The sequence below is a fragment of the Lampetra fluviatilis genome, chromosome 26 (assembly GCF_964198595.1).
Source record: "Lampetra fluviatilis chromosome 26, kcLamFluv1.1, whole genome shotgun sequence".
In the NCBI taxonomy this organism is placed as follows: domain Eukaryota; kingdom Metazoa; phylum Chordata; class Hyperoartia; order Petromyzontiformes; family Petromyzontidae; genus Lampetra; species Lampetra fluviatilis.
In genome coordinates this window covers 8,772,350-8,798,735 of record NC_136300.1, presented here as the reverse complement: position 1 = coordinate 8,798,735, position 26,386 = coordinate 8,772,350, and the positions used below count along the sequence as shown (strand labels likewise).

At 55.2% G+C, this 26,386-nt stretch overlaps 1 protein-coding gene across 1 annotated transcript; it reads right to left on the bottom strand.

Moving 5' to 3' along the window:
- Nucleotides 1–591: 591 nt before the first annotated feature.
- Nucleotides 592–26,386, bottom strand: LOC144942041 (uncharacterized). The gene is made up of 4 exons (XM_078868663.1): nt 25,528–26,386; nt 6,674–6,769; nt 3,219–3,324; nt 592–2,145 (listed from the first exon to the last, which is right to left on the bottom strand). The coding sequence occupies exons 1-4, from the start codon at nt 26,153–26,155 to the stop codon at nt 2,088–2,090; spliced, it is 888 nt and encodes a 295-aa protein (XP_078724789.1). The 5' UTR covers nt 26,156–26,386; the 3' UTR covers nt 592–2,087.

Genomic DNA, 26,386 nt, shown 5'->3' with positions numbered 1-26,386 from the left:
ATCGAAGACTAAGTACTCTCCGAGACTCGAAGTGGTTTAGAGTCTAAAACAAATAAAGCATTTGAACATGCCTCAAATGTAAATATCTCTCTTCTGCCAGCAAATTGAAAGTGGCGCACGCAAGTCAACGGGCTGCTGGGACACGGCGCTCAATCTCCCGTGCAACCACCACGTGGAGTGGGAATCGAACCGGCCGTGTGAAGCGCCGCTGGTACACGCCCCGGCCCCCCCCCCCCCCCACACACTCGCAGGAGAGGTGCACTGCTCGTGCCGTGGAGGAGGGGGAGGGTGGGGGTGCGCAACTGTAGCGGAGTGGCCTCGACGTTGTTTCTTTCGTGAAACAAGAAGCAAATTTAAAAAAGTACAAAAATAACGGTTCAACAAAAAATATAGGGTCGCGAGTTGCCACCGTAACGCCCGCGGTCAGTGTGGGCGCGGCGGTCCGCGGAGGGCAGAGGTCGCAAACGGGTTTTGATTCCTTACCCGTACCCGTACCCGGCCGCACCAGGGTCGCAATCGGGTACCCGATACCCGTACCCTACCCGATACCCGGCTACCCATACCCGGCCGGATATTGGGTAGGGTACGGGTATCGGGTACCTGATTGCGACCTCTGGGATGAAGCCACGTTGCAGGCGCGGGTGGGTTGATTCTAGGATCTTGAATTGTGAGAAGAGACAAGACGTTGGGAAATGAGTGACAAACGGTGACTCACCAGTGACTCACGGCCTACCCGTACCCGGCCGCACCAGGGTCGCAAACGGGTACCCATACCCGGTCGGGTACGGGTAGCTGGGTATCGGGTAGGGTACGGGTATCGGGTACCCGATTGCGACCTCTGGCGGAGGGCAACAAACGGTGGCACGGGCCACAGGCCACGGGGCACGGGTCGCTCCCTGCCGGCCATCACCCGTAATGGGAGACAGACGTCGAGGGCAGCGCAGCACGGCGAGTGTGAGCGCGACACGGGGGTTGTCGCAGCGACCGCTGACCTCCGCGGTTGAATGATTATTGTTCGATCGTCAACTTTGAATAATTAGTGTGAGATCGTCAACTAGAATGAGTCGATAAATAAGCAAATTACTTCGTGATTTAGCTGCTGCTGCTGCATCGCCAGTGGCACGCTAAACAAAACCCTCGGCACAGTTGTCAAGAGCAACACCGTGGCCTTACAAAGGAAGCGTATATATTAGGTGACGTTTCGGGCAATGGACCTTCTTCATGTATGTGCTATGACGAAGGGGCCACTGCCCGAAACGTCGCCTATTATATACGCTGCCTTTGTAAGGCCATGGTGTTGCTATTGACGACAGCGTTGAGGTTTGTAATATGCCAGGCAGGCAGGTTACGACTGCTAAGAGCATCAACCGGTGAAGCGAACGCTCGCGCAAGCTCAGCGCGGACGCTCCTCATCGCTCCCAAGTCGCCCCCCCCCCCCCCGCCCCCTTCGCTGGTGTCGCCGTCGGCTCCGCTACCTGAACTGCCGCCTGCTGACCCAGTTTGCTGACACGGGTCGGCGATCGGAAATCACGTATGTACGGGCAATGTTTCTGAATATTTCCAGGTGGACACGCTTCAATTGTTGTTGTTGGTGGTGGTGGAGGTGGACCCGGCTTGCGTTATCAGGGGCTGCCATGGAAGCAAGAAAGTCTGCGTGACTCCTCTCTTCACAGGGAGCACACCCAGAGCTGCCGTCCACAGTTGGGGAACTCGTGAGGCAGCGAACGGCGCGGAGTGATGCGGCCCCCGGAATCTCTACGCCCGCACTGCATGGACAACGTCGCTACGACTAAGGCGGGGGGGGGGGCAGCCTTCAGCCGAGAGGACCACAGTGCACTTCTTCAGGAGCTGCTGGTGGTTTGTGCTGAATGCACAAAGGGCGACGCGCGCTTTGCGAGCGGCGGGGTGCCGCCTGAAAGCCGTGAGCATCCCGGCAGCCCGCGCCATCGTTCCGTTACGGTGGCAGCAGGGATTTCTCGTCGTTTGCAGCTTGGGTTCAGGTGGCGAGGAGAGAAGTTGAGCTCCACACCCCCATCTCCTCCTCCTCCCCTCCACCCTCAACACCCTGCACGTCCTGGGCGAGTCGTTCAGTCAGCCGGGTGCTCGGGGCACGAGCGGTTGATCTCAAACCAGGAGTCGATGCAGCTGCAGGGGAGAGCAGCACAGGGCAGCACGGAGTCACCCACGCAACGAAGCCAGCAGCACAACTCTCAGGCGCGTGATTCGTGTTGCACCGCGCGAGCTTCTTCCTGAAGTAGCTCCCAGCACGCGGGGTGAAACGTCGGGCATCGTGCCGAAGAACACGCGGTAACGGCACGACGATGCACAACCGTCGAAATCCGCGCAGTATGGAAGCCTCTTGTGGTTACTTTTGTATTATTTAACTGATCAGGGGACCTAACACAAGAGCTATCGCGGTTAAGGTTAGAACGCTGCCGGTCAGGTCGGCTAATGAAACACGCACGATGCTGAAAGTGTCCCTGCAAATGACTCAACTGGGATGGCACACAGCAGCGACAAACTTGTCAGGAACCTCGCGAAAAAAAGAAGTAATGAGACTCGGTGAGGCTTTCCTGGGTAGACAAAGCGCAGCAATAATAAATAAAATATAATCTAATTCATAATGGAGCGCCTTCACTCAAGGCTTGGCATAGCTGACACAACGGTGGCAGAATAGAACATTGATTTAGATGGCAGGAGCGCACCTGCCTTGAGGAACGAGCGACACTTAGGGATGAAGAAAGGGGATTACAGTACGAGCTTTACATTGCGCTCGGAGTGGAGAGTAGCGAGCGTGTGGAGTCTGTGCAGGGCGCCTGCCACGTGAGGAGTGCCGGGCACGGGCGTGAGCGCGGCTCGGCAGTGTCCGTGATGACCTTGAGCTGTGTTTGATGGAGCCTACCTCCTGTGCGTCATAGAGACTACCTCCTGTGTTTGACAGGGCCTACCGCCTGTGTTTCACAGAGACTACCTCCTGCACACCGGGGCGTCTCACATCTCATCAACACATTTGAAGAGCACCCCCAGTGTCAGCTGCCCCTGTGCGGCACAGGGTGACTCATCATCTGTCCTGCAACGCGCATTATTGTGGCAGTAGGGGGCGATAGTTGTTGTGTGATTCGAAAAGAGTGATTTGGTGAGGGCATGTGTCACGGGCGAAGGTGAGTGTCACGGGAGAGATGGTGGATGTCACGGGAGAGAGTGTGGGTGTGAATCACCCTTTGTGGTAGACGCAGAGGCACGGCAGGCGGGCGATGGTGTCTCCCAGTTCCAGCTCCTCCAGGCAGATGGCGCACTCCCCGCTGTGCTTACTCAGCACATCATCTTAAAAAGACAAAAAAATTAACCCGTAAAAACAAAGTTTTTCCCTATAAATCCTTTATATGCGTGTTCAATGGGCCACAACCCAGCCCACATTGGTTTTTGAAACGGGCGGCTAGAGTCCTCTCGTCCTCTGGCTTGATATGGCTGCCACCTATGGGTCAGATGATTGCCTGCCACCATTAAGCAATTGCTAATGAAATATAAAACAAATTTTCCTAAAAAGTGTAAAATTTTGGAAAAAATTTTTCACGAAAATACATTGTCACGCACAACGAGTCTGTGTGCAAAATGTCAGCTCGATTGGATCACGGGAAGTGGGTTAAAACACGACCGAAAGATTGGCACGGTCGTAAGCGCGCAAGCAAGCAAGCAAGTGAACTTAATATAAAGGATTTTAAAAAAATCCCCGTTAGAGCCTTAACGCCTTCACAGAATATTGGGGCCAGTTGCTGTTAGCGAGCACATTTGAAGGCCGGCACGGCACACGAAGCTGTGGGTGGCCAGCACCACGCCCAGCAGATCTTTGTCTCCCTCGTGGCAATGTTTTATATGGCACCAGGCACTCATTTGAGGCTGAGTCCACCTCGGGGAGGCCCAGGACCAGTTCACATAATTGTCACTGGTGTTGGCCGTCAGCGGGAATTGAACTCGGGTCGATCAGGCTCGTAGCGCAGCGCGCTAACCGTCACACCACCGCTCCTCACTCCCCCACGCTCTCGAGATGTCAGTTACTTATCTAAACACGGAACGTCGTTTGCAAGAGTGGCCAGAAAGCCAAAGTTCTAGATTTGAAGCTTTCGTGACTGCAAGTATTCATATTCTTAGGTATTTTTGGTAAAGTCCCGTAGGTAAAAAAAAAATTAAAATTAAAATCACGACGTTTCGGAGGCAACACAAGCTGGTGTTGCCTCCGAAACGTCGTGATTTTAATTTTATTTTTATTTTACTTTTATTAATTTTAATTTTTTTTACCTACGTGACTTTACCGAAAAAACCTAAGAATAAGAAAGCCAAAGCTCGCCCCGACTATGTGCAGGAGTCTTCTCTCTCTGTTCAGGATCACTGCACGCCGACCGCTCGTTGCGGAGCTGCATGCTCTGCGCGTGTGGAATGCCTCTTCTTCCAGGTACACGGCCAACGCGTCGTAGCAACCATGACAATCACAGTGCAGACGACGAATTTCGTTGATATTTTCGAGAAAGAAAAAAAACACTTAATTATTTTATTTTATGTTAATAACTAGCAAGCCCGTATGTCCTTTGAACGTGATCGTCCATCGCTCCCTCCCAGTGCCGCATTATCCCAGTAGCACAAGTAGCTACTACATATGTAGTAGCTACGGGCCCCGCACTTACAAGGACCCCGCGCTAAATGCTTTCAAGCTATCAATTTCGGTTCAGTGATTCTGCACTTGCTCTATTACTATAGTACTATACCGCCCTTCATCTTTTATGAACGACTGGGTGTTTAAGGTCCGCGATTTGTCGTATTATCTGGCTGTATAGCAAATGCAAAAATACAATTACTTTACTGTGCAAGTAAAAAATGTGTGTTTAATTCTTTTTTTTTATTTAGGGCCCCTTTATAACATATGCTACAGGCCCCACACTAGCTTAATCCGGTACTGCTCCCTCCCTCCGGACATGACGTCCAGCCAGCCAGCCAGCAAGCAAAACTGCCTTCTGTTCCACACTCGTACAGCCGTGAGATTGAATCGATGCAGTGGTGGTGGCTGCGTTGCACGTGACTGCTGCCTGTAGTGATCCAACATTGTGTGGGCAGCAGCAGCAGCGAGTGTTGGTGGATCACCGCACAGATGTTGTTGTGAAACCTCCCTTCCCGTGGACATGGAGGTGGGGCCATGCCCTGGGCTCGCCAGGAGAAGGCGGTATAGCAAGTGGGACCTAATCGCCATCTGTTTCCATCTGTACGGGGGTAGACTGTTGCCCCCTGGCGCACGTGTGGGTTTTCTCCGGCGTGCTTCGATTTCCTCCCCCTTTATACATTTTTGTGAGATTCATCTTAAAATACAAAACCCAGTGCAGGAGCCTCGTGAGAGAGAGAACAAAAAAGGAAGAGAGAGGGGAAGAGAGAGGGAGGAGAGGGAGGAGAGAGACAAGGGAAGAGAGAGGGAAGAGAGAGGGTGGAGAGAGGGAGGAGAGGGAGGGGAGAGAGAAGAGAGAGGGAGGAGAGGGAGGGGAGAGAAAATCTTGTAAACTCTTTCATTTAAAAAGGGGGGGGGGGTGCACATAAAGCAAAGCATTGGAAAAAAAAACGAAAAAAACCGAAATGATGAACGAAGCAAAGTGTCGACTACACCGAGCATCTTCTTGTTTCCTCTGATCGTACGAAGAAAGAGAGAGAGAACCCAACAAACCCTCGTGTAGCTTGCCGCCCATGTGCGGTGACGCTCATGGTGTCACGATGCTGTTAGTGTGGTGACTGAGTTGAGCCACGGTGGTGGTTGGCGCCACCTGCTGCCACGGTTTGATGCACGTCGCTCTCTATCAGCAGACATGGCTTGCCGTGGAAGCGGACCATGGGGATTGGTTCTGCTGAAGGGTTGGAGGTGAGCAGGTGCGGACGTGCTGCTCCGTGTGAAAAAACCCAAGAATATGAATCCTTGCAGTCACGAAAGCTTCGAATCTAGAATGAATACGGAAAGGGGACGTCACCTGCACGGGGTAGCAAGGGGACCCGAGGGGCACGTGATGCGAGCCGGGAGCCTTCTGGCAAGATCGAGAAAGGGGGCGGGGCCGAGGGCGGGGGGGGGGGTGCAAGCTGATCGGGATCGAGGGGAAGTCCCGGGAGTGACCGGGGCTCGTCTGTGGAATCAACCCAGGGTGCTGCGTCTCGTCGTCTTCGGTGTTCGCTCGGCATTGTGGGTCAGGCAGCGTGTCGACTGACTGGCCCGTTCGTGCAGTTAACCCGCTGCTCACATAGTTAACTGTGTAGCTATCGCTTAGCAGTAGAACCAGTGCACGTTGAGTTAGTTACCCTGTTGGGGAGTTGTTAAATAAACGTGTTGCCTCTAACTCGAGTGTGTGCCTCCGTACATCGCACTGCACTTGCATACGTCAATTACCACATCACAATCTGCACGTACGCATCCACGCGTTACGTGTGCAGGTTGTGTTGCCTGTAAAACCCCAACTCTCTCTTTGTTGTTTTCATCTGGATGAGAAAACGGGGGTGGGGGGGGGGCTGGAGCCAGTTGAGACACGCGCTGCTGGGGAATTGTTCTTCTGCGTGAACCGATGATCGCCATGGAATCCTGGCGTGCATCGGTTCCCCCGTGGTTGGGTGTGCCAGGGGTGGCCTGGACCGCATTCGGTGCGACGCGTCTCACCGTTGTAGGTGATGCGGGGCTTGGCCAGGCACAAGGAGATGTGCGCTTCCATCTCGTCGGCGATGAACGACTTGGAGCACAGGGGGCACTTGAACCCTGCGAGGGTGAACACGCGCAAGCACGAGCCCAGGGTCGCCACCTTTTCCGTAGAGAGAGAACAAAAGAAACAACAAAAAGAAACTCCCGCGATGTATTTGTCGCTCGCCGCTCGGTGCTGTTGTCGCCAGAGTGCAGCGGTGCTGCGATGAAGTTCCCCGCAGCATTGCCGGTACCAGAGCTCGCTACGAATCAATTCCTGCCACCAGATCACGGATGGCGATCCCTGGACCGTCCCGATTTTATTAAAATTCATCGCAGCGATAGTGCTATCAGAGCTCGCGACGAATCAGTTCCTGAAACCAGAACACGGATGGACCGTCCGGCTTCGACCATACCGCATACACGCCGCACGTCCTTGAACAGTAGTGTAGCTATTTATCCAGGAAAGCCACCCTGAATCATGTGACTCTTTTTCACGAAGATCCTGCATTGGGTTTTTATTTTAAGATGTTTTTTTTCTCCAGCCAATTCATGGCGAGCGGTTGAACGAGCTGCTGCTGCTGCTTCTGTCGCTGCCGCGGCTCGCTGGAACCCAGCCTCGGTTCCGCTGTTGCTTGCGAACATTTCCTAAATATGCTTAGCACCTCCGAGTGTCACACACAAGTAGGATGCGTCACACTCGAGTGTCACACTGTCCACCGCACGTGAAGTGAATTTTCCAGATCGATGCGCGACGACTGTCAGCTGCTGCATGGCGCGTGAAGTCGTCCAGACAACGACAGCTGGCGGTGAGAGACGGGGCCCTGGGGATGCCAGCCACGAAATTTACCAAACCGCTGCCATGACGACACGCGATCCTCCCTGGCCCTGGTTTCGCTGTGGCCTGAAATAAAATCCGCGAGTTGTCATCACGCGGTGCCGAAAAATGCCACGGGTTTTTCATGGGATTTGTGCAACGTCAAGGAATTCGCGGATAACGTTTGCCACTGATGGGATTGGAAACGCGAGCGCGAAGACCCGAATGTGTCGCGCAGTTGCAGTGTCCCTGAACTCTTATTTTTTCATCATCGTTCTGGACTCCGGGGCGTGACGTATCCGAAGCGTGGACTCTCCTCAATATCCACGATGAGAAAATAAATGCGGGCAGGCGTCGCGCATAACGAAGCAATGAGGCCCGGGGCGCCGGGGATCGCTCCGCATCGACGCGCCGTGAATCACCCACGGGACGGCGCGGGGGGGGGGGGGGCACAACATCGATCACGAGCCGAGGCTGAAAGAGAAATTATCGCATTAATGGTTGGCAAGTGCCTCCCGTTATTCAAGTCAACGTCTACCAGCGCGCGGGAGGGCCCAGCACACGCCCGGGGTGAATTTTTTCACGTAAAAGCCACGCGGAGGCATGGACGTGAACGCACGCGGACGTGGGTGAAGACTTTGTCCAAGCTCTGGCACCTCAACCAAGCATTTACTTGTGCTCCCGCTCCAATTGAGCAGCGGTGATCACCAAGCCACCCTTTTGTCAATCCACAGCTGGATGAGCACCACCCCTGCAAGCCGTGCAGGTCATTGGGGGGGGGGGTTATATGACCATACTTCACCACGCTGGTCAATGTGGATCAATGAAGAGGGTGTTCAGAGTATTAACTACGGAAGTTTGCCTATGGCCGGAAATCAAACGCGGATCTTCAGGCTCATCATGCAGCGCTCTAACCGCTGATGATAGTATGAGGATGATATGGCAGTGTGACAGCGTATAACGTCAGTGGGCCTCAACCCCGGCTCAATGTCAGGCATCCAGCCAGCAAGACTTATATATATATAATACCGTACGATTGTGCACTGAAAACGCTCATCACGTGAATTCGCTCGCTTGATTTCGGGAACCCCGTGGAGGTCGCGTGGTTGCATGGGAGAGGTCACCAGCGTCGTGGAAAGCGCTTGGAGTTGCTCCACCAGGAATGTGTAGCCCACTTCTGAATTATTTTTCCAGATCCAGAAATGCATCTTTGTACAAGTCAGGCAGCGCACAGTGGTGCCGTGGGAAAGTGCGCTGGGTGCCTGCGCACGCCGTATCAGGAACACGAAGCGGCGACGATGTTTTTAAATTTCGATTTAAAGCTTTCATAACTGCAGGGATTCATCTTCTTGGTTCTTTCGGTAAAGTCACGTAGAAGGGAAATAATAAAATAATAAAAATGAAACATAATAAAATACAATTCTCACGACGTTTCGGCCACAACGCAAGCAGCCGTCCTCAGGTGACGCTGTCTTTCCGACAGAGCTGTTCTTCACCTGAGGACGGCTGCTTGCGTTGTGGCCGAAACGTCGTGAGAATTGTATTTTATTATGTTTTCTTTTTGTTATTTTATTATTTCCCTTCTACGTGACTTTACCGAAAGAACCAAGAAGATGGCGAGGATGTCCCTACCCCCCTCCCAACCCCGTCCACCCCGGCCGGCCAAATCGCGCCAACGAAACGGCGCCACGAGGCTTCCGAATGACCCAACACGATTCGATAATTGGTTTTTTACCCTTCTATCTGGCAACAAAACTGACACCTTATTTTACAAGGAGTCATGTTTGCATAGACCACAATACCTGCAGTCATAATGCAAACAAAAAACATAACTCTGATAATGTATGCACTGTCCTTAAAGTTGATTGGTCCACACCCGAGACAGCTTTCCTTAGAGCCTAGTCTCACATGGGTTGGACCAGATGACGCCAAAAGGCCTTATTGCAAACATGATGCCGTGTATAAAGGTGTCAGTTTTTGTACCAGTTAAAAGGGTAAAAACCTATTACAACAATCCATTTACCAACAACCCATTTAACAACAACCCGTGTTTTTTTCGGAATGACCCCGACCTCCAACACGATTCGTTAATCGTCGAGTCCAACTGCGGCCATGCGAGGTGAACACGGGAGATGAACGGGCCTCTTCGTCTGAAGCGACCCGCGCCGTGCAGCCTGCAGCATCGAACTCTGTGCGCTCCGGCCAAGTCGAGCAGCTCGTCACAGCTTGAGTCGACTGCCCCCAGTGTCGGGTCATTACTCGCTGGGAGTGTGATGAGTGGCGAGTGTCTGGTGAGGGTGAGCGTCTGGTGAGATGCGAGTGAGATCAGGCGAGTGGTGTAAAGTGAGTGGTGAGTGTGAGGTGAGGGGTTGTGAAGTGAGTGGTGAGTGGCGAGTGTGAGGTGAGGGGTTGTGAAATGAGTGGTGAGTGTGAGGTGAGTGGTGTAAAGTGAGTGGTGAGTGTCTGGTGAGTGGTGTAAAGTGAGTGGTGAGTGTGAAGTGAGTGGTGAGTGTCTGGTGAGTGGTGTAAAGTGAGTGGTGAGTGTGAGGTGAGTGGTGTAAAGTGAGTGGTGAGTGTGAGGTGAGTGGTGTAAAGTGAGTGGTGAGTGTCTGGTGAGTGGTGTAAAGTGAGTGGTGAGTGTGAGGTGAGTGGTGTAAAGTGAGTGGTGAGTGTCTGGTGAGTGGTGTAAAGTGAGTGGGGTTGTGAAGTGAGTGGTGAGTGTCTGGTGAGTGGTGTAAAGTGAGTGGTGAGTGTCTGGTGAGTGATTGTTATCAGGTGAGTGGTGTAAAGTGAGTGGTGAGTGTGAGGTGAGGGGTTGTGAAGTGAGTGGTGAGTGGCGAGTGTGAGGTGAGGGGTTGTGAAGTGAGTGGTGAGTGTCTGGTGAGTGGTGTAAAGTAAGTGGTGAGTGTGAGGGGTTGTGAAGTGAGTGGTGAGTGTCTGGTGAGTGATTGTTATCAGGTGAGTGGTGTAAAGTGAGTGGTGTAAAGTGAGTGGTGAGTGTCTGGTGAGGGGTTGTGAAATGAGTGGTGAGTGTGAGGTGAGTGGTGTAAAGTGAGTGGTGAGTGTCTGGTGAGTGGTGTAGAGTGAGTGGTGAGTGTGAAGTGAGTGGTGAGTGTCTGGTGAGTGGTGTAAAGTGAGTGGTGAGTGTGAGGTGAGTGGTGTAAAGTGAGTGGTGAGTGTCTGGTGAGTGGTGTAAAGTGAGTGGTGAGTGTGAGGTGAGTGGTGTAAAGTGAGTGGTGAGTGTCTGGTGAGTGGTGTAAAGTGAGTGGTGAGTGTGAGGTGAGGTGCCAGGTGAGTGGTGTAAAGTGAGTGGTGAGTGTCACCAGGTGAGTGGTGTAAAGTGAGTGGTGAGTGTCTGGTGAGTGGTGTAAAGTGAGTGGTGAGTGTGAGGTGAGGTGCCAGGTGAGTGGTGTAAAGTGAGTGGTGAGTGTCACCAGGTGAGTGGTGTAAAGTGAGTGGTGAGTGTCACCAGGTGAGTGGTGTAAAGTGAGTGGCGAGTGTCACCAGGTGAGTGGTGTAAAGTGAGTGGTGAGTGGTGATTGTTATCAGGTGAGTGGTGTAAAGTAAGTGGTGAGTGTCACCAGGTGAGTGGTGTAAAGTGAGTGTTGAGTGTCACCAGGTGAGTGGTGTAAAGTGAGTGGTGAGTGTCTGGTGAGGGTGCCAGGTGAGTGTATTGGCCGAGCGTCACGATGACGTGGTGGTCACGAAGCGTGCCCGCGTGGTGGACAGGCCCTGGCGGGCGGTGAGGGCCCAGTGCCGGTCACCAGGCCCCTCGGTGGCAGTGGCCACACGAGGTGTTTGTGCCTTGCACGGAGTGAGTGGGCTGGGAGTATGTTGTTGTGGCACTATAACAAGGTAGCGTTCTACGACGGAGTGCAGCTGCATCATCGTATGAAGTATCAATTGCCTCCCTTGTGTACGTTCAAGCGTTACATGGTGTAAAGTAGCAACCTATAATATTATAATTTATTGGTTCTTCCTATGGTGATAGAATCAGTATGACGACGATTCAATTATAATTAAGGACGTGGACTAAAACTGCAGTACAGTCTGTCTTTTGGTAAAATGGATATTTTACCTCTTCATCTTGGTAAACTAATGTAAATACAATGTCAGTTTCAAGTAATTTATTCTAAGACAATATCCAATAATTTCCATTTTATTTGCAAAGGTAACTAAAAAAAACCACCCATAAATATTCCACAGCTCCCTCCTTTCACCTGCTGCAATCAATGCAGTGACAAATACAGGGATGGACAGGGATGTGGAGAGATGTACAGGGATGCACAGATACAGGGATTACAGGGATATACAGTGATCCCTCGTTTATCGCGGTTAATGGGGACCGGAACCCCTTGCGATAGGTGAAAATCCGCGAAGTAGGATTGGCCCCCTAGGAATTTCCGTATATGTGTGTGTGGGTACCAGAATGTTTAAAATATGTATATTTATACTTTATATATATATTTTACTTAAATCTATTTAATTATAAACCTTAATATTATACATTCACTCTCTCTCTCTCATACGCAGTGGCGGCTCCTGCAAAATCTCTCAGGGGGGGCAAATGTCTGGATGATTTATAAGGATAAGGTCCACCCATGCAAAGGATAAATTAACAGCTTAAGCATGTAAAGGCAACTTCACTTCTTTAATATTAATGAAAAATAAAGTGACTCTTACAATACATCTTGTTTGTTTCTATACTCACTATTAATACAATCCACTCAAGTTTCTTTTATTAAAGTTTCCACTAGGTGGCGACAAATTATATTGTTGGATGAAACGTGCTTACGTATGATGACGTAAGCACGTTAGTGCGAGCCCTCCCGGAAGCCATAGAGAATGCATTGCAGCGCCCCCCGTTCGAAAAAAAACATCTTTGAATGTAAGTCTATGGGACCACTCGGGGCGATTCTCAGCCGGAGGGAAATCGCCCAAAAAGAGGCGGTACTCCACAGAACGTGACATGACGCTGATTGGACTATATCCAGAGGCACAGTAACGGCTAGCATAGCTCTGTGGTTGAATGACATTGGTGGTGCGTCGCCCAATCGCCCTAATGAAGAAACCGCCCCTGCTCATACGATACGTATTATGGTGTTCTACACTCACCAATGACAGTATATCTTGAGACTTGACTCCAGTAATGACGACGACGATGACAATGACGATGACAATGACGACGATGACAGACCTGTGCAGTTCGATGAATGTGATGATGAATGATGATGATGATGATGATGGTGTTACTGCACAGGTATAATGAGGCCTTTAAATCAGTTTAACACGTTATTTATAAATGTGTCATAACCCTCCACCACCCGACACGGCCAATCAGTAAAAAATGTGTCACGTTGACAAAAGACAAATAGTTCACTGCTTTAGCCCACCGGTGTGTTGAAGCCACAACATTTACAATTTGAGTACGACGTTTCGCTGGTAATTGCATCCAGCATCATCGGGCAATTCGCCAGAATTGCCCTAACTATTTGTCTTTTGTCAACGTGACACATTTTTTACTGATTGGCCGTGTCGGGTGGTGGAGGGTTACGACACATTTATAAATAACGCGATCTAAACCCAAAAACGTTGATTATGCCTTTAAATCTGTTCGAAAAATCCGCGATACACTGAGGCCGCGAAACTTGAACCGCGAAGTGGCGAGGGATTACTGTACATGGATGTTTGCATAAGGCGGAATAGTGCAGTGAAGCCACTGTGAGCACGGCAACACAAGAGCTGTTGTCAAAGCTCTCACTCCTGCAAGTGCTGCATGACGCGAGGAAGAACAAGCGGGGATATGCATGGATTTTGTCATTCTGTTCAACGGCATGAGTTTGTCCTCAGGAAGTGTTTAACAATCCACAATAAGCACTCGTTCGTTGGCTGAAAACATCTTAATATGTCGAGGACCGCAGAGCTTGTTGGGAGAGCCGTCTGCTCACCGCTTTGACTGCTGGGCCTGTGGTTCCTCGGCGATCGTGAGAGATGCAAATTGCACGAAGGACGACGTGACGTATAAAAGATCACATTATAATCATTATAATTATTAGAACTTAATAACGGGAGCCTAAGCGTCGTCAAGTGTGCAGCAAGCGGTGTGGTCCGGACAGCGGCAGTGCTGGCGGGGAGGGTGAGTGCAGCCCCCTTTGATCAACGTGGCCGGTTCCCTCGGGGGCCAAGTTCCCAGTGCTGCATTATCCTCGTGTCAAAAGTAGCTACACAACATGTAGCGCCGTAGGCGCCCCCCCCCCACAACCACAGCCTGCAGCGGCCCCCAACAACCACAGCCTGCAGCCTCCCCCAACAACCACAGCCTGCAGCGTCCCCCAACAACCACAGCCTGCGGCACCCCCAACAACCACAGCCTGCACCATCCCCCAACAACCACAGCCTGCAGCGGCCCCCAACAACCACAGCCTGCAGCCTCCCCCAACAACCACAGCGTGCAGTGTCCCCCAACAACCACAGCCTGCAGCCTCCCCCAACAACCACAGCCTGCAGCGGCCCCCAACAACCACAGCCTGCAGCCTCCCCCAACAACCACAGCCTGCAGCGGCCCCCAACAACCACAGCCTGCAGCGTCCCCCAACAACCACAGCCTGCAGCGTCCCCCAACAACAACAGCCTGCAGCCTCCCCCAACAACCACAGCCTGCAGCGGCCCCCAACAACCACAGCCTGCAGCCTCCCCCAACAACCACAGCCTGCAGCGTCCCCCAACAACCACAGCCTGCAGCGTCCCCCAACAACCACAGCCTGCAGCGCTCCCCAACAACCACAGCCTGCAGCGTCCCCCAACAACCACAGCCTGCAGCGTCCCCCAATAACCACAGCCTGCAGCGTCCCCCAACAAACACAGCCTGCAGCGTCCCCCAACAACCACAGCCTGCAGCGCTCCCCAACAACCACAGCCTGCAGCGTCCCCCAACAACCACAGCCTGCAGCGCTCCCCAACAACCACAGCCTGCAGCGCTCCCCAACAACCACAGCCTGCAGCGCCCCCCAACAACCACAGCCTGCAGCACTCCCCAACAACCACAGCCTGCAGCGCTCCCCAACAACCACAGCCTGCAGCGTCCCCAACAACCACAGCCTGCAGCACCCCCCAACAACCACAGCCTGCAGCGCCCCCCAACAACCACAGCCTGCAGCGTCCCCCAACAACCACAGCCTGCAGCGCCCCCCAACAACCACAGCCTGCAGCGTCCCCCAACAACCACAGCCTGCAGCGTCCCCAAGAACCACAGCCTGTAGCGTCCCCCAAAAACCACAGCCTGCAGCGCTCCCCAACAACCACAGCCTGCAGCGTCCCCCAACAACCACAGCGTGCAGCGCCCCCAACAACCACAGCCTGCAGCGTCCCCCAACAACCACAGCCTGCAGCGTCCCCCAACAACCACAGCCTGCAGCGCCCCCCAACAACCACAGCCTGCAGCGTCCCCTAACAACCACAGCCTGCAGCGTCCCCCAACAACCACAGCCTGCATCGTCCCCCAACAACCACAGCATGCAGCGTCCCCCAACAACCACAGCATGCAGCGTCCCCCAACAACCACAGCATGCAGCGTCCCCCAACAACCACAACGTGCGGCGTCCCCCAACAACCACAGCATGCAGCGTCCCCCAACAACCACAGCATGCAGCGTCCCCCAACAACCACAGCCTGCAGCGTCCCCAAACAACCACAGCATGCAGCGTCCCCCAACAACCACAGCCTGCGGCGTCCCCCAACAACCACAGCATGCAGCATCCCCCAACAACCACAGCCTGCAGCGTCCCCCAACAACCACAGCCTGCAGCGCTCCCCAACAACCACAGCCTGCGGGGGCCCCAACAACCACAGCCTGCAGCGCTCCCCAATAACCACAGCCTGCGGGGGCCCCAACAACTACAGCCTGCAGCATCCCCCAACAACCACATCCTGCAGCGCTCCCCAACAACCACAGCCTGCAGCATCCCCCAACAACCACAGCCTGCAGCGTCCCCCAACAACCACAGCGTGCAGCGCTCCCCAACAACCACAGCCTGCAGCATCCCCAAACAACCACAGCCTGCAGCATCCCCAAACAACCACAGCCTGCAGCATCCCCAACAACCACAGCCTGCAGCATCCCCAAACAACCACAGCCTGCAGCATCCCCAAACAACCACAGCCTGCAGCATCCCCCAACAACCACAGCCTGCAGCATCCCCCAACAACCACAGCCTGCAGCATCCCCCAACAACCACAGCCTGCAGCATCCCCAAACAACCACAGCCTGCAGAGCTCCCCAACAACCACAGCCTGCAGCATCCCCCAACAACCACAGCCTGCAGCATCCCCCAACAACAACAGCCTGCAGCATCCCCCAACAACCACAGCCTGCAGCATCCCCCAACAACCACAGCCTGCAGAGCTCCCCAACAACCACAGCCTGCAGCACCCCCAAACAACCACAGCCTGCAGCGCTCCCCAACAACCACAGCCTGCAGCGCTCCCCAACAACCACAGCCTGCAGCGCTCCCCAACAACCACAGCCTGCAGCGTCCCCCAACAACCACAGCCTGCAGCGCTCCCCAACAACCACAGCCTGCAGCGCCCCCCAACAACCACAGCCTGCAGCGCCCCCCAACAACCACAGCCTGCAGCGTCCCCCAACAACCACAGCCTGCAGCACCCCCCAACAACCACAGCCTGCAGCGCTCCCCAACAACCACAGCCTGCAGCGCCCCCCAACAACCACAGCCTGCAGCGTCCCCCAACAACCACAGCCTGCAGCGTCCCCAAACAACCACAGCCTGCAGCGTCCCCCAACAACAACAGCCTGCAGCGCCCCCCTACAACCAGAGCCTGCAGCGCTCCCCAACAACCACAGCCTGCAGCGTCCCCAAACAACCACAGCCTGCAGCGCTCCCCAACAACCACAGCGTGCAGCGTCCACCAACAACCACAGCCTGCAGCGCCCCCCAACAACCACAGCCTGCAGCGTCCCCAACAACCACAGCCTGCAGCGCCCCCCAACAACCACAGCATGCAGCGTCCCCCAACAACCACAGCCTGCAGCGTCTCCCAACAACCACAGCCTGCAGCGCCCCCAACAACCACAGCCTGCAGCGCCCCCCAACAACCACAGCCTGCAGCGCCCCCCAACAACCACAGCCTGCAGCGTCCCCCAACAACCACAGCCTGCAGCGCCCCCCAACAACCACAGCCTGCAGCGTCCCCCAACAACCACAGCCTGCAGCGCCCCCCAACAACCACAGCCTGCAGCGCCCCCCAACAACCACAGCGTGCAGCGTCCCCCAACAACCACAGCGTGCAGCGCCCCCCAACAACCACAGCCTGCAGCGTCCCCCAACAACCACAGCGTGCAGCGTCCCCCAACAACCACAGCCTGCAGCACCCCCCAACAACCACAGCCTGCAGCACCCCCCAACAACCACAGCCTGCAGCGCCCCCCAACAACCACGGCGTGCAGCGTCCCCCAACAACCACGGCGTGCAGCGCCCCCCAACAACCACAGTCTGCAGCGTCCCCCAACAACCACAGCGTGCAGCGTCCCCCAACAACCACAGCGTGCAGCGTCCCCCAACAACCACAGCGTGCAGCGTCCCCCAACAACCACAGCCTGCAGCGCCCCCCAACAACCACAGCCTGCAGCACCCCCCAACAACCACAGCCTGCAGCGCCCCCCAACAACCACAGCGTGCAGCGTCCCCCAACAACCACAGCGTGCAGCGTCCCCCAACAACCACAGCCTGCAGCGCCCCCCAACAACCACAGCCTGCAGCACCCCCCAACAACCACAGCCTGCAGCGCCCCCCAACAACCACAGCGTGCAGCGTCCCCCAACAACCACAGCGTGCAGCGCCCCCCAACAACCACAGCCTGCAGCGTCCCCCAACAACCACAGCGTGCAGCGTCCCCCAACAACCACAGCCTGCAGCGCCCCCCAACAACCACAGCGTGCAGCGTCCCCCAACAACCACAGCCTGCAGCGCCCCCCAACAACCACAGCCTGCAGCGTCCCCCAACAACCACAGCCTGCAGCGTCCCCAAACAACCACAGCCTGCAGCGTCCCCCAACAACCACAGCCTGCAGCGTCCCCCAACAACCACAGCCTGCATTGCCCCCCAACAACCACAGCCTGCAGCGCCCCCCAACAACCACAGCCTGCAGCGCCCCCAACAACCACAGCGTGCAGCGTCCCCCAACAACCACAGCGTGCAGCGTCCCCCAACAACCACAGCGTGCAGCGTCCCCCAACAACCACAACGTGCGGCGTCCCCCAACAACCACAGCGTGCGGCAGCCCCCAACAGACTGGTCAAGTAAATCCTTACAATCCACTCGCACAGCGTGCGGTGGGCCTTCATCCAGCAGTGGATTTAAGCACCAAAAAAACTCGAGTACTAATGTAATGGACAGAGCACGGCTCTCCCTCAGGGCAGCAGCGGACCGAGCTCGGCTCTGCCTCAGGGCAGCAGTGGAGAGGGTGCGTCTGGCTCCCTCAGGGCAGCAGTTGAGAGCACGGGGGTCCCTCAGGGCAGCAGTGGACGGAGCACGGCTCTGCCTTACTCTCACTCACCCGTCTCCTCTGAGCTGCATACGATTGTGTGTGAGTGTGAGTGAGCTGTGTGAGTGAGTGAGCTGTGTGTGAGTGAGTGTGAGTGAGCCGTTCCCGGCCGGGAACGGGTACCCGTTTGCGACCCTGGTGCGGCCGGGTACGGGTACGGGTAAGCAATCAAAACCCGTTTGCGACCTCTGGGTCTCACTCCGAATGAGTCGAGCGGCAATATCTTTTCATCGGTTGCGTAACGCTGTGTGGAAGCTACCTGGTCTGTCGCTCCGCACGAAGCTTCATGTCTTCTCGGCCACAGTCATTTCCTCCCTTCTCTACGCTTGCGAAACGTGGACCCCCCTGATAGAGCATCTTCGCCGGTTGGAAACATTTAGGCTGGCCTGCCTACGATCAATCCAGGGTTTAACCAGGCTGGATTGCGTGAGGAGCTCACAAATCCTTGAAAGATCTGGGCAAAGTCCCATCGGTGAGCTCCTCCGGCAGGCAAGGCTGCGTTGGCTGGGTCATGTAGCCCGCATGCCCAGCCACTGCATGCCTAAACAGCTTTTGTTCGGCCGGATCGAGGGGGCTAAACGGGCGCGGCACAGGCTAGAGTAGAGATGGAGTGATGTGGTACAGGAGGACGTGGAGCTGAGTGGACTTGCCGATGACTGGTACCAGCGGTGTCAAGATCGGCCTCTGTGGAGGAGGCTCGTGAAGGACGCTACTGGGCAGTTGGAGGCAGTCGCCCTCCAACAACAACGGAGGGCGGAGGAGCGACGCTCACAACAACGAGCGAAGCGCCGGGTGGCTAAAGCACAGAAAGTTGGCACAGTAGGGGGCACAGGTGGTGCATCAGCCAGTCATCTCAGTCATCTCAGTCAGTCGACCCGTGGCACCTGGGTCTGCCCCGTGACCTCCTGCCAGCGGGCGTTCGACACTTCACGTGGCCTCAAGGTGCACATGGCCTGGCACAAGCGTCGTGGTGACGTCACCGCCACTTAGTGGCGAATGGCGGTTGTTGTTGTGAGTGTGAGTGAGTGAGCTGAGTGTGAGTGAGTGTGAGTGAGTGAGCCGTGTGTGAGTGAGTGTGAGTGAGTGAGCCGTGTGTGAGTGAGCTGTGTGTATGAGTGAGTGAGTGAGTGTGAGTTAGCTGTGAGTGAGTGAGTGTGAGTGAGTGAGTGTGATTGAGTGAGCTGTGTGAGTGAGCTGTGAGTGAGTGTAAGTGAGCTGTGTGTATGAGTGAGCCGTGTGTGAGTGAGTGTGAGTGAGTGAGCCGTGTGTGAGTGAGCTGTGTGTATGAGTGAGTGTGAGTGAGCAGTGTGTATAAGTGAGCTGTGTGTGTGAGTGAGCCGTGAGTGAGTGTGAGTGAGTGTGTGTGTATGAGTGAGTGTGAGTGAGCTGTGTAAGTGAGTGAGCCGTGTATAAGTGAGCTGCGTGTGTGAGTGAGCTGTGTGAGTGAGCTGTGTGTGTGTGGGCTGTGTGAGTGAGCTGTGTGTGTGAGTGAGCTGTGAGTGTGAGTGAGCTGTGTGCGAGTGAGTGCGAGTGAGTGTGTATGAGTGAGTGTGTATGAGTGAGCCGTGTGTGAGTGAATCGACCGTCAGCTTTCCGTGGCTGCGTCTGCGGCGCTGTGGACGTCATGTTGCTGCTTCTCGGGCCTCCGAGGCACGGGGCGTACCACAACACGAAGTGGGCAGCTCGCGGTCACGCGACGCACTTCAACCAATCCAGGGGCGCGCGGTCACGTGACGCACTTCAACCAATCCGGGGGCGTTAATCACAGTCACAGAATGACAGAAGGACAGATCTGGGCTATTATACTGGTAGGAACGAAGTGGACCAGACCACCAATAGATTATATCGTCCGTCCGTCCGTCCGTCCGCGTCCGTTTGTCCGTCCGTCCGTCCGTCCGACAAGATGGCCGCCCGCTCCCCCTGCGATCTGTGAATTAAACAAGATGGCCGTCGCTTCCGGCGCCTCACGGCGAAACTTTTTGATCGACTGACTATGGGCGAACTCATTTATTCTGGTGGGTGAACAGTGGCGGGGAGGGGTGGAGGAGGAATTGATGATAAAAACAAACTTGCACCATCGTTACAGCTGCCGCGACGAGAGATGTGGGAGGAGAAGCGGCGACCGCTGCCTTGCAGGTGAGAAGTGCGTGTGTGTGTGTGCGCGTGTGTGCGCGTGCGTGGGTGTGTGTATGTGTGTGCGTGTGTGTGTGCGTGTGTATGCGCGTGTGTGTGTGTGTGCGTGTGTGTTTGCGTGCGTGTGTGTGCGTGTGTATGCGCGTGTGTGTGCGTGTCTGTGTGTGCGTGTGTGCGTGCGTGTGTGTATATGTGTGACTGTGTGCGTGTGTGTGCGTGGGTGTGTGCGTGTCCGGCCCACTCGAGCGGCGTGATGAATGGGCACTATTGGGCTTCGGACCGTTATTCACGGTCAACTGGAAGCGTAGCAACACAACTTCATTACGTGTGCGTGCGTGCATGTGTGTGTACGTGTGTGTGCGTGCGGTGTGTGTGCGTGTGTGCGTGTGTACGTGTATGTGCGTGTGTGCGCGTATGTGCGTGTGTGTGTGCGCGTGTGTGTGCGGTCGATATCCCTGTACCGGTATTAGTATTATTCCTACCAGCCCACCCCGCAGGGTCCTGTTATTATTAGATACGGCCTTCAACTTTTATGAACGAATGGGTGTTTAAGGTTAGCATTTTGTCGTATTATCTGGCTGTATAGCAAATGAAAAAATACAATTACTTTACTGTGCAAGTAAAAAATGCGTGTTTTAATATGTATGTGTTTTTTTATATTCATAACATATGCCACAGGCCCCGCAACTCGCTTAATCCGGCACTGCCAGTCCCTGACGGCAACGCAACTCCACGCGGTTGAGTTTCGTTCACGCCGGATCATCCCTCCGAGAGTGACGTCCGAACACTCTCTACTGCAATTGCCGACAGACAGACGACGGAGCTCGTGCGGTCAACGCTTTCGACACTCGACGAAAAGCGTAAACGCGAGGTGCGATTAACCCCGCGGTGCCTTTTGACGATTTTCTACCAACGGGCAAAAACAAGGCGCATGTGCCGGCGAGCCCTGCGGGGCAGCGGCACGGAGCCCACGATCCACTCCTCGCCGGTGCCAAGGCAACGCCACGAGGGTTAAAGCCACCCACACCCTGCCCCCACTCCTAGACACGCGTCTAGACACGCGTCTCGCTCATCGGGGCCAGAAATGATGCTTGCGAGGGAAACACTAAACTCTCCAGACATTAGACATCATTACGCGGGACGCGCATCGTTCAACGGCAGGACGGACGACTCTCCCCACCACTCCCTCCCTCCCCCGCAGCACGCAGAGTCACTGGGCAGCCAGAGAATACGGAACGGCAGATCCGCACCCTGCCACCGCTTGATATCGCTTGCAGTGCATAAGCGTGCCAACGAGACGAAACGTGGGATGGAATCGTTTGCCGTGCGCACGCCGAGACTCCAATCCGACCCACAGCCTCCACGTTGACGCCACAGGAGATTCCAGCAGTCTGTCCGGCTAAATATACACGCGCGATGAGCTCATGCGCACCACGTGACCGACCCCCTCCATCACCACCACCACCATGCCCACCAGCGGCATCCAGCAGCACTCGTTCACTCACTCTGCGCTGCTCAATTCCAGATGGCGCGTCCAGATGATGGTGCGACTTCACAGCGCGCCGAGCTCTGCCTCGACCCCCCCCCCCACTCCACTGCATGCAGCATTCATCTTTTGTTTCGAGGTCTTTGTGAATAAGAGACCGTTGCACGCAATGTCACCTATTCTAACACCGTCACCTCTTAAGGCCACGGTGTTACTGACACGTTGTGTTGAGTGAGGCACTCCAACCTCTGCCACGGTGGGACTTGACGTGACGCTGGGGGCCATGGGGTGAGTGAAGATCGCTCTCCAGGCCCTGGCTCTGCCCACTGCACGGCTTTGGCTGCCAGTTCACTTCGTGTTCGCTTAAGGTCCGAAAGTTCAACCTCTAAGGCCTACACTGAACTTCTCAGACGTTCCTCCTCGACGTCACCGGTGGAAATCATCGACCGCGTCAGAGCATCACCAGGCCGACGTGTGACATCTCCTTCACGGGAAATGAAAGGCACGGGTCGCAGTCGTGTGAGTGTGGTCATGCAACCCAACTATGGGCCACAAGAGTGAACCGATAGAGGCACACGGGGATACTCATGGAGATACACAGAGACCCATAGAGATACACAGAGACCCATGGTATATATATAAAGAGATGCATTAAAGACAAGCCACAGTCGTGCAATTTGGTAATGCAACCCAAACTATGGGCCACAAGAGTTAACCGATAGAGGCACACGGGGATACTCATGGAGATACACAGAGACCCATAGAGATACACAGAGACCCATGGTATATATATAAAGAGATGCATTAAAGACAAGCCACAGTCGTGCAATTTGGTAATGCAACCCAAACTATGGGCCACAAGAGTGAACCGATATAGGCACACGGGGATACTCATGGAGATACACAGAGACCCATAGAGATACACAGAGACCCATGGGAGAGATACATAAAGAGATGCATTAAGGACAAGCCACAGTCGTGCGAGTGTGGTCATGCAACACAAACTATGGACCGTGGAGTAAACCTCTGTAGTCTACGCTCCTTTAACAAAAGAGGGACAACAACAAAAATACAAGAACTCTCTCCCGAAGCCCTCTCCTCGTGGCCGGCAGACCTCGACATTGCCATTTAGCTGCTGAACGTGTTGCTGCGCGGGAATAGGATTTCGAACTCTTCTTACGGAACGCGAACTTAACATTTATGGCCCTCAAACGTTAAACACGTGAGGCTTTATAGGGACCCGCGACGATTCGTGCCTCGAGTGATACGGTGTGAAAGCACCCCCTTCCAGGGTGAGACCGCACTTCTGTTATAAAACCCCGGCGTTCCGTTCGTCCGTTTATCCGGCAACTAAATTATAAGAGCCTTCCAGAAGGCCTGAATCAAAAACTTATAGAAAGTGGAACCCCATCGCACCCCCCCCCCCCAGATGTGGGGGTAAAACGTTTATCCAACAGGTTTCCAAAAATGTACCCCCCCAAAAATGTTTCACCTCGCTCCCGCTCAATTTTTTTTTATTTGGTAGGCATATATGCCTACACACCCGACATACAATAGAGTCAGTAGTATCTGCACACATGGGGGATGGGGGCGGGGGAGAAGAGGACATCAGTGGGGGCGACGGGGGAGGCGCCAAGCGCCGTGGAAGCCCTCCGGAGGAGATAGGCCACCGAAATTCTAGTTTAGTAAATTGTACTTGAGAGCCAGGAGTAATAATATCCATTTGTACGGGGATCAAGTGTTGCCCCCTCGCGCAAAGCCCCATGCCGCGGACAGCTCCGCTATTCTCCTCCACTGGTATAATACACACTGATCATTAAAAGAGCTGAACATTTCCTGCATAAAAAAAAAACCCCTACTGAAAAAAGCCAGACGGCTCCGTGTCGCATTTCTAGATAATGTAAATAACTAAATTACAATAATGATAATTTAACAATTAGGATTTTGCGACCAATATCCATAATAGAGGGTTTTTTGGGGAGAGGGGAGGGGGGTGTTATGCGATCTAACCCAAAAAACCTCTATTATGGATAATTATGATAATGATGGGAGGCCCTGGCGGTGAGCGACCTGTTGCACCACATGGGAGCGGACGCGCGGCTCTCGCTATCTCTCTCTCTCCAGCGCGCGGCGGTATTTTTACTCTCAACTCCCAGGTGCGACTCGCTCAACGGGGATGTGGCGGGCGAGAGCAGGCCACGATTAACAGTGCGCAGAGCTGGGGAGATCCGCGTCGACGTGGATCTCAGTCTGTCCACACAGCATCGCCACCGTTGTCAAATTGCCACAACATGGTACCTGATTTATTGACCACCCCACCCACCATCCACCACCGCGCCAGACGCACGAAAGGCGAAGTCCACCCCCAGACCTGGCCCCTTTAAATGTTTCGATTGTGAACTCTAACCACAGCGATTGCGAGCTCTGAACACAGCCAACTGCGAGTTGGTCGATACAGAAACAACGTCGCATATCCGCCTGCAACGTATCCGTCCCGACCAATAAAACCGCTCACACCCAGTGCGGCACTTTAACGAGGTGTAGCCGCATGACCTCCACAGATGTCCACACATCTTGATCGCACGCACGCGCGCACATCGACGCGGTGATGATCTCAAGCACGTCCGCTCGCTTCTAAAGCTCCAGCGTGGTGGCGTTTCGCACGCGAACAGAGCTCGTCCTCGTCCGGTAAGCCCGCAAACGTGTGCGCGGCGCGCCTGCCGTGTTCCACGACTGTTCACATGTACGGAGTCTTTGCGCCAGCAGAGAGCCCTGGTGCATCAGCCGGCCCCGAGCGAGTCGGAACAGGAGACGCTGCCTCGCGCTCACGCTGCGATCAGAGTGTCGGAGGGGCGGCTGACCGCGGGCCACGCGTCGTGAATAAACGCAGCGACATTACGACCGAGGCCACCGCTGAGAAGGTTCGCCCGTCCTCTTGCTCATCGGCAGGGCAGGGCTGCCGTAACCCCCTCCGGCAGCCAGGCGGGGCTGCCGGAAGGTTTATTCCCCGAAAGGCCGTGTCGCTGATGGGTTTTGCGAAACAAAAAATTGTGCACGTTGTATGTGAAGGGACAGACGCGTGAAGGAGGCTAATCGTCTGACTATTCATGTTAGGATTTGTTTAAAGTTTGTTTAACATTAACTGTTTCGTCTCTCCCCCACGCCCACTCATGTAAACATGGTTACACTCACGGCTTGTTTGCTCATCAATAATTTGATATTTTAGGCCAGAATCCGGTGGAATGTGCAAGCAATTCGGGCGATCACCATCACCACCACCACCATCATCATCAGCATCATGACCCACCATCGCCATCACCGCCACCGCACGCACGGACCGCACATCCTGAATAGTGCAGGGCGATTGCCTCGGCCGTGTTCGCATCACGGCCGTGTTCGCGTGGCCAAGGTCAGGCCGAGCAGAGGAAGCGACCCCGTTCACGGACACCCTGAGACGTAAACGGGTGAGTCGGTGGATGTAGAGACGACTGAACGAATGAACGACTCGAGGCAAACATGACTGAACGGTTCGTGAATACATTTAACAAAATAACTGATATACATATGAACGACTACATTAATGGACAGTGATGGCGAGTGAAGGAATGCATTAACGCGTACAACTAATGCGTACGTGAGTGAATGAATGAATGAACGAACGCAGCATACGGTGTTACGGCAAGGCACAACTGTGTGCAGCCAGGCGAGGTCTGTCTGCGAGTGACGCAACGCGTCTCCTCATTGACTCCGCGTAGATGTGTGATGGCATCATCGACACCATCAGAATTATTACCACCAGCACCACCTTCACCAGCAGCAGCCGCAGCGAGCGCTCTTACCACCGAATATCCTGGGGCTGAGGTGCAAGGGCAGCGAGCGAGAGAGCGAGGCGCCCTCGTCTCTCCTCGCCGACCCGCGGCTCCCCGCGCGTCGTCCCGCACGCCCAGACCCCCCCGCGTCTTCGTGCTGCGCGGACCCCGACGCTCCCGTGTCCCCGTGTCCATGCGCGTTCCCATGCCCGTGGGCCCCGGGGCTCGCTCCGACTCCCTGCCGCCCGTTGGCACCGCCGCTTGCTGCCAACGACGCCGTCCGGCCGGGGATGGGGATGGACGCGTTGCGCCTGACGTCGGGAGCGCTGCCCGTGCCGCCGGATCGACTCCTCGCCGACGCGTGCAGGAGCAGCTGCTGCTGCCCGGGTCCCTGGCTGCGCGCTAGTCCTGGGCTGTGCGGCCCCAGCACGGCTCGCCCCAGCGCCAGCCCCGCGTGCGGTGGTGCCGGCGGCTGTGGCGGCGGCGGCGGCGGCGGCTGCTGATGGTGGTGGTGGTGATGATGATGATGCGGCTGGTGGTGGTGTTGGTGTGGCTGGTGGGGGTGATGGAGAGGATGGGGCTGGTGGCCCGAGACCCCCGCAATCCCTGGCCCCGAGGCGGTTCGGGCTCGCCCGTCAGAGCTCGGCTTCAGCCCCATGCCGCGGACAGCGAGCGGCGCGGCCGACGGGACGTCCCATCACCGCGCTCGAGTCATCGACGCGCCCGCAGCCATCAACCTCGGAGCGCAGGGGCGACGTTCCGGCCCCGGCCCGCTCTTCCGCACGCAGCTCGCAGAAGACACACGGGAGGAGGAGGGGGAGGGAGGGGGAGGGAGGCGAGCCGCGGCCCCGGGAGTGCCGGGCGCGCCGCGTCTCCGCGCCGCACAAAT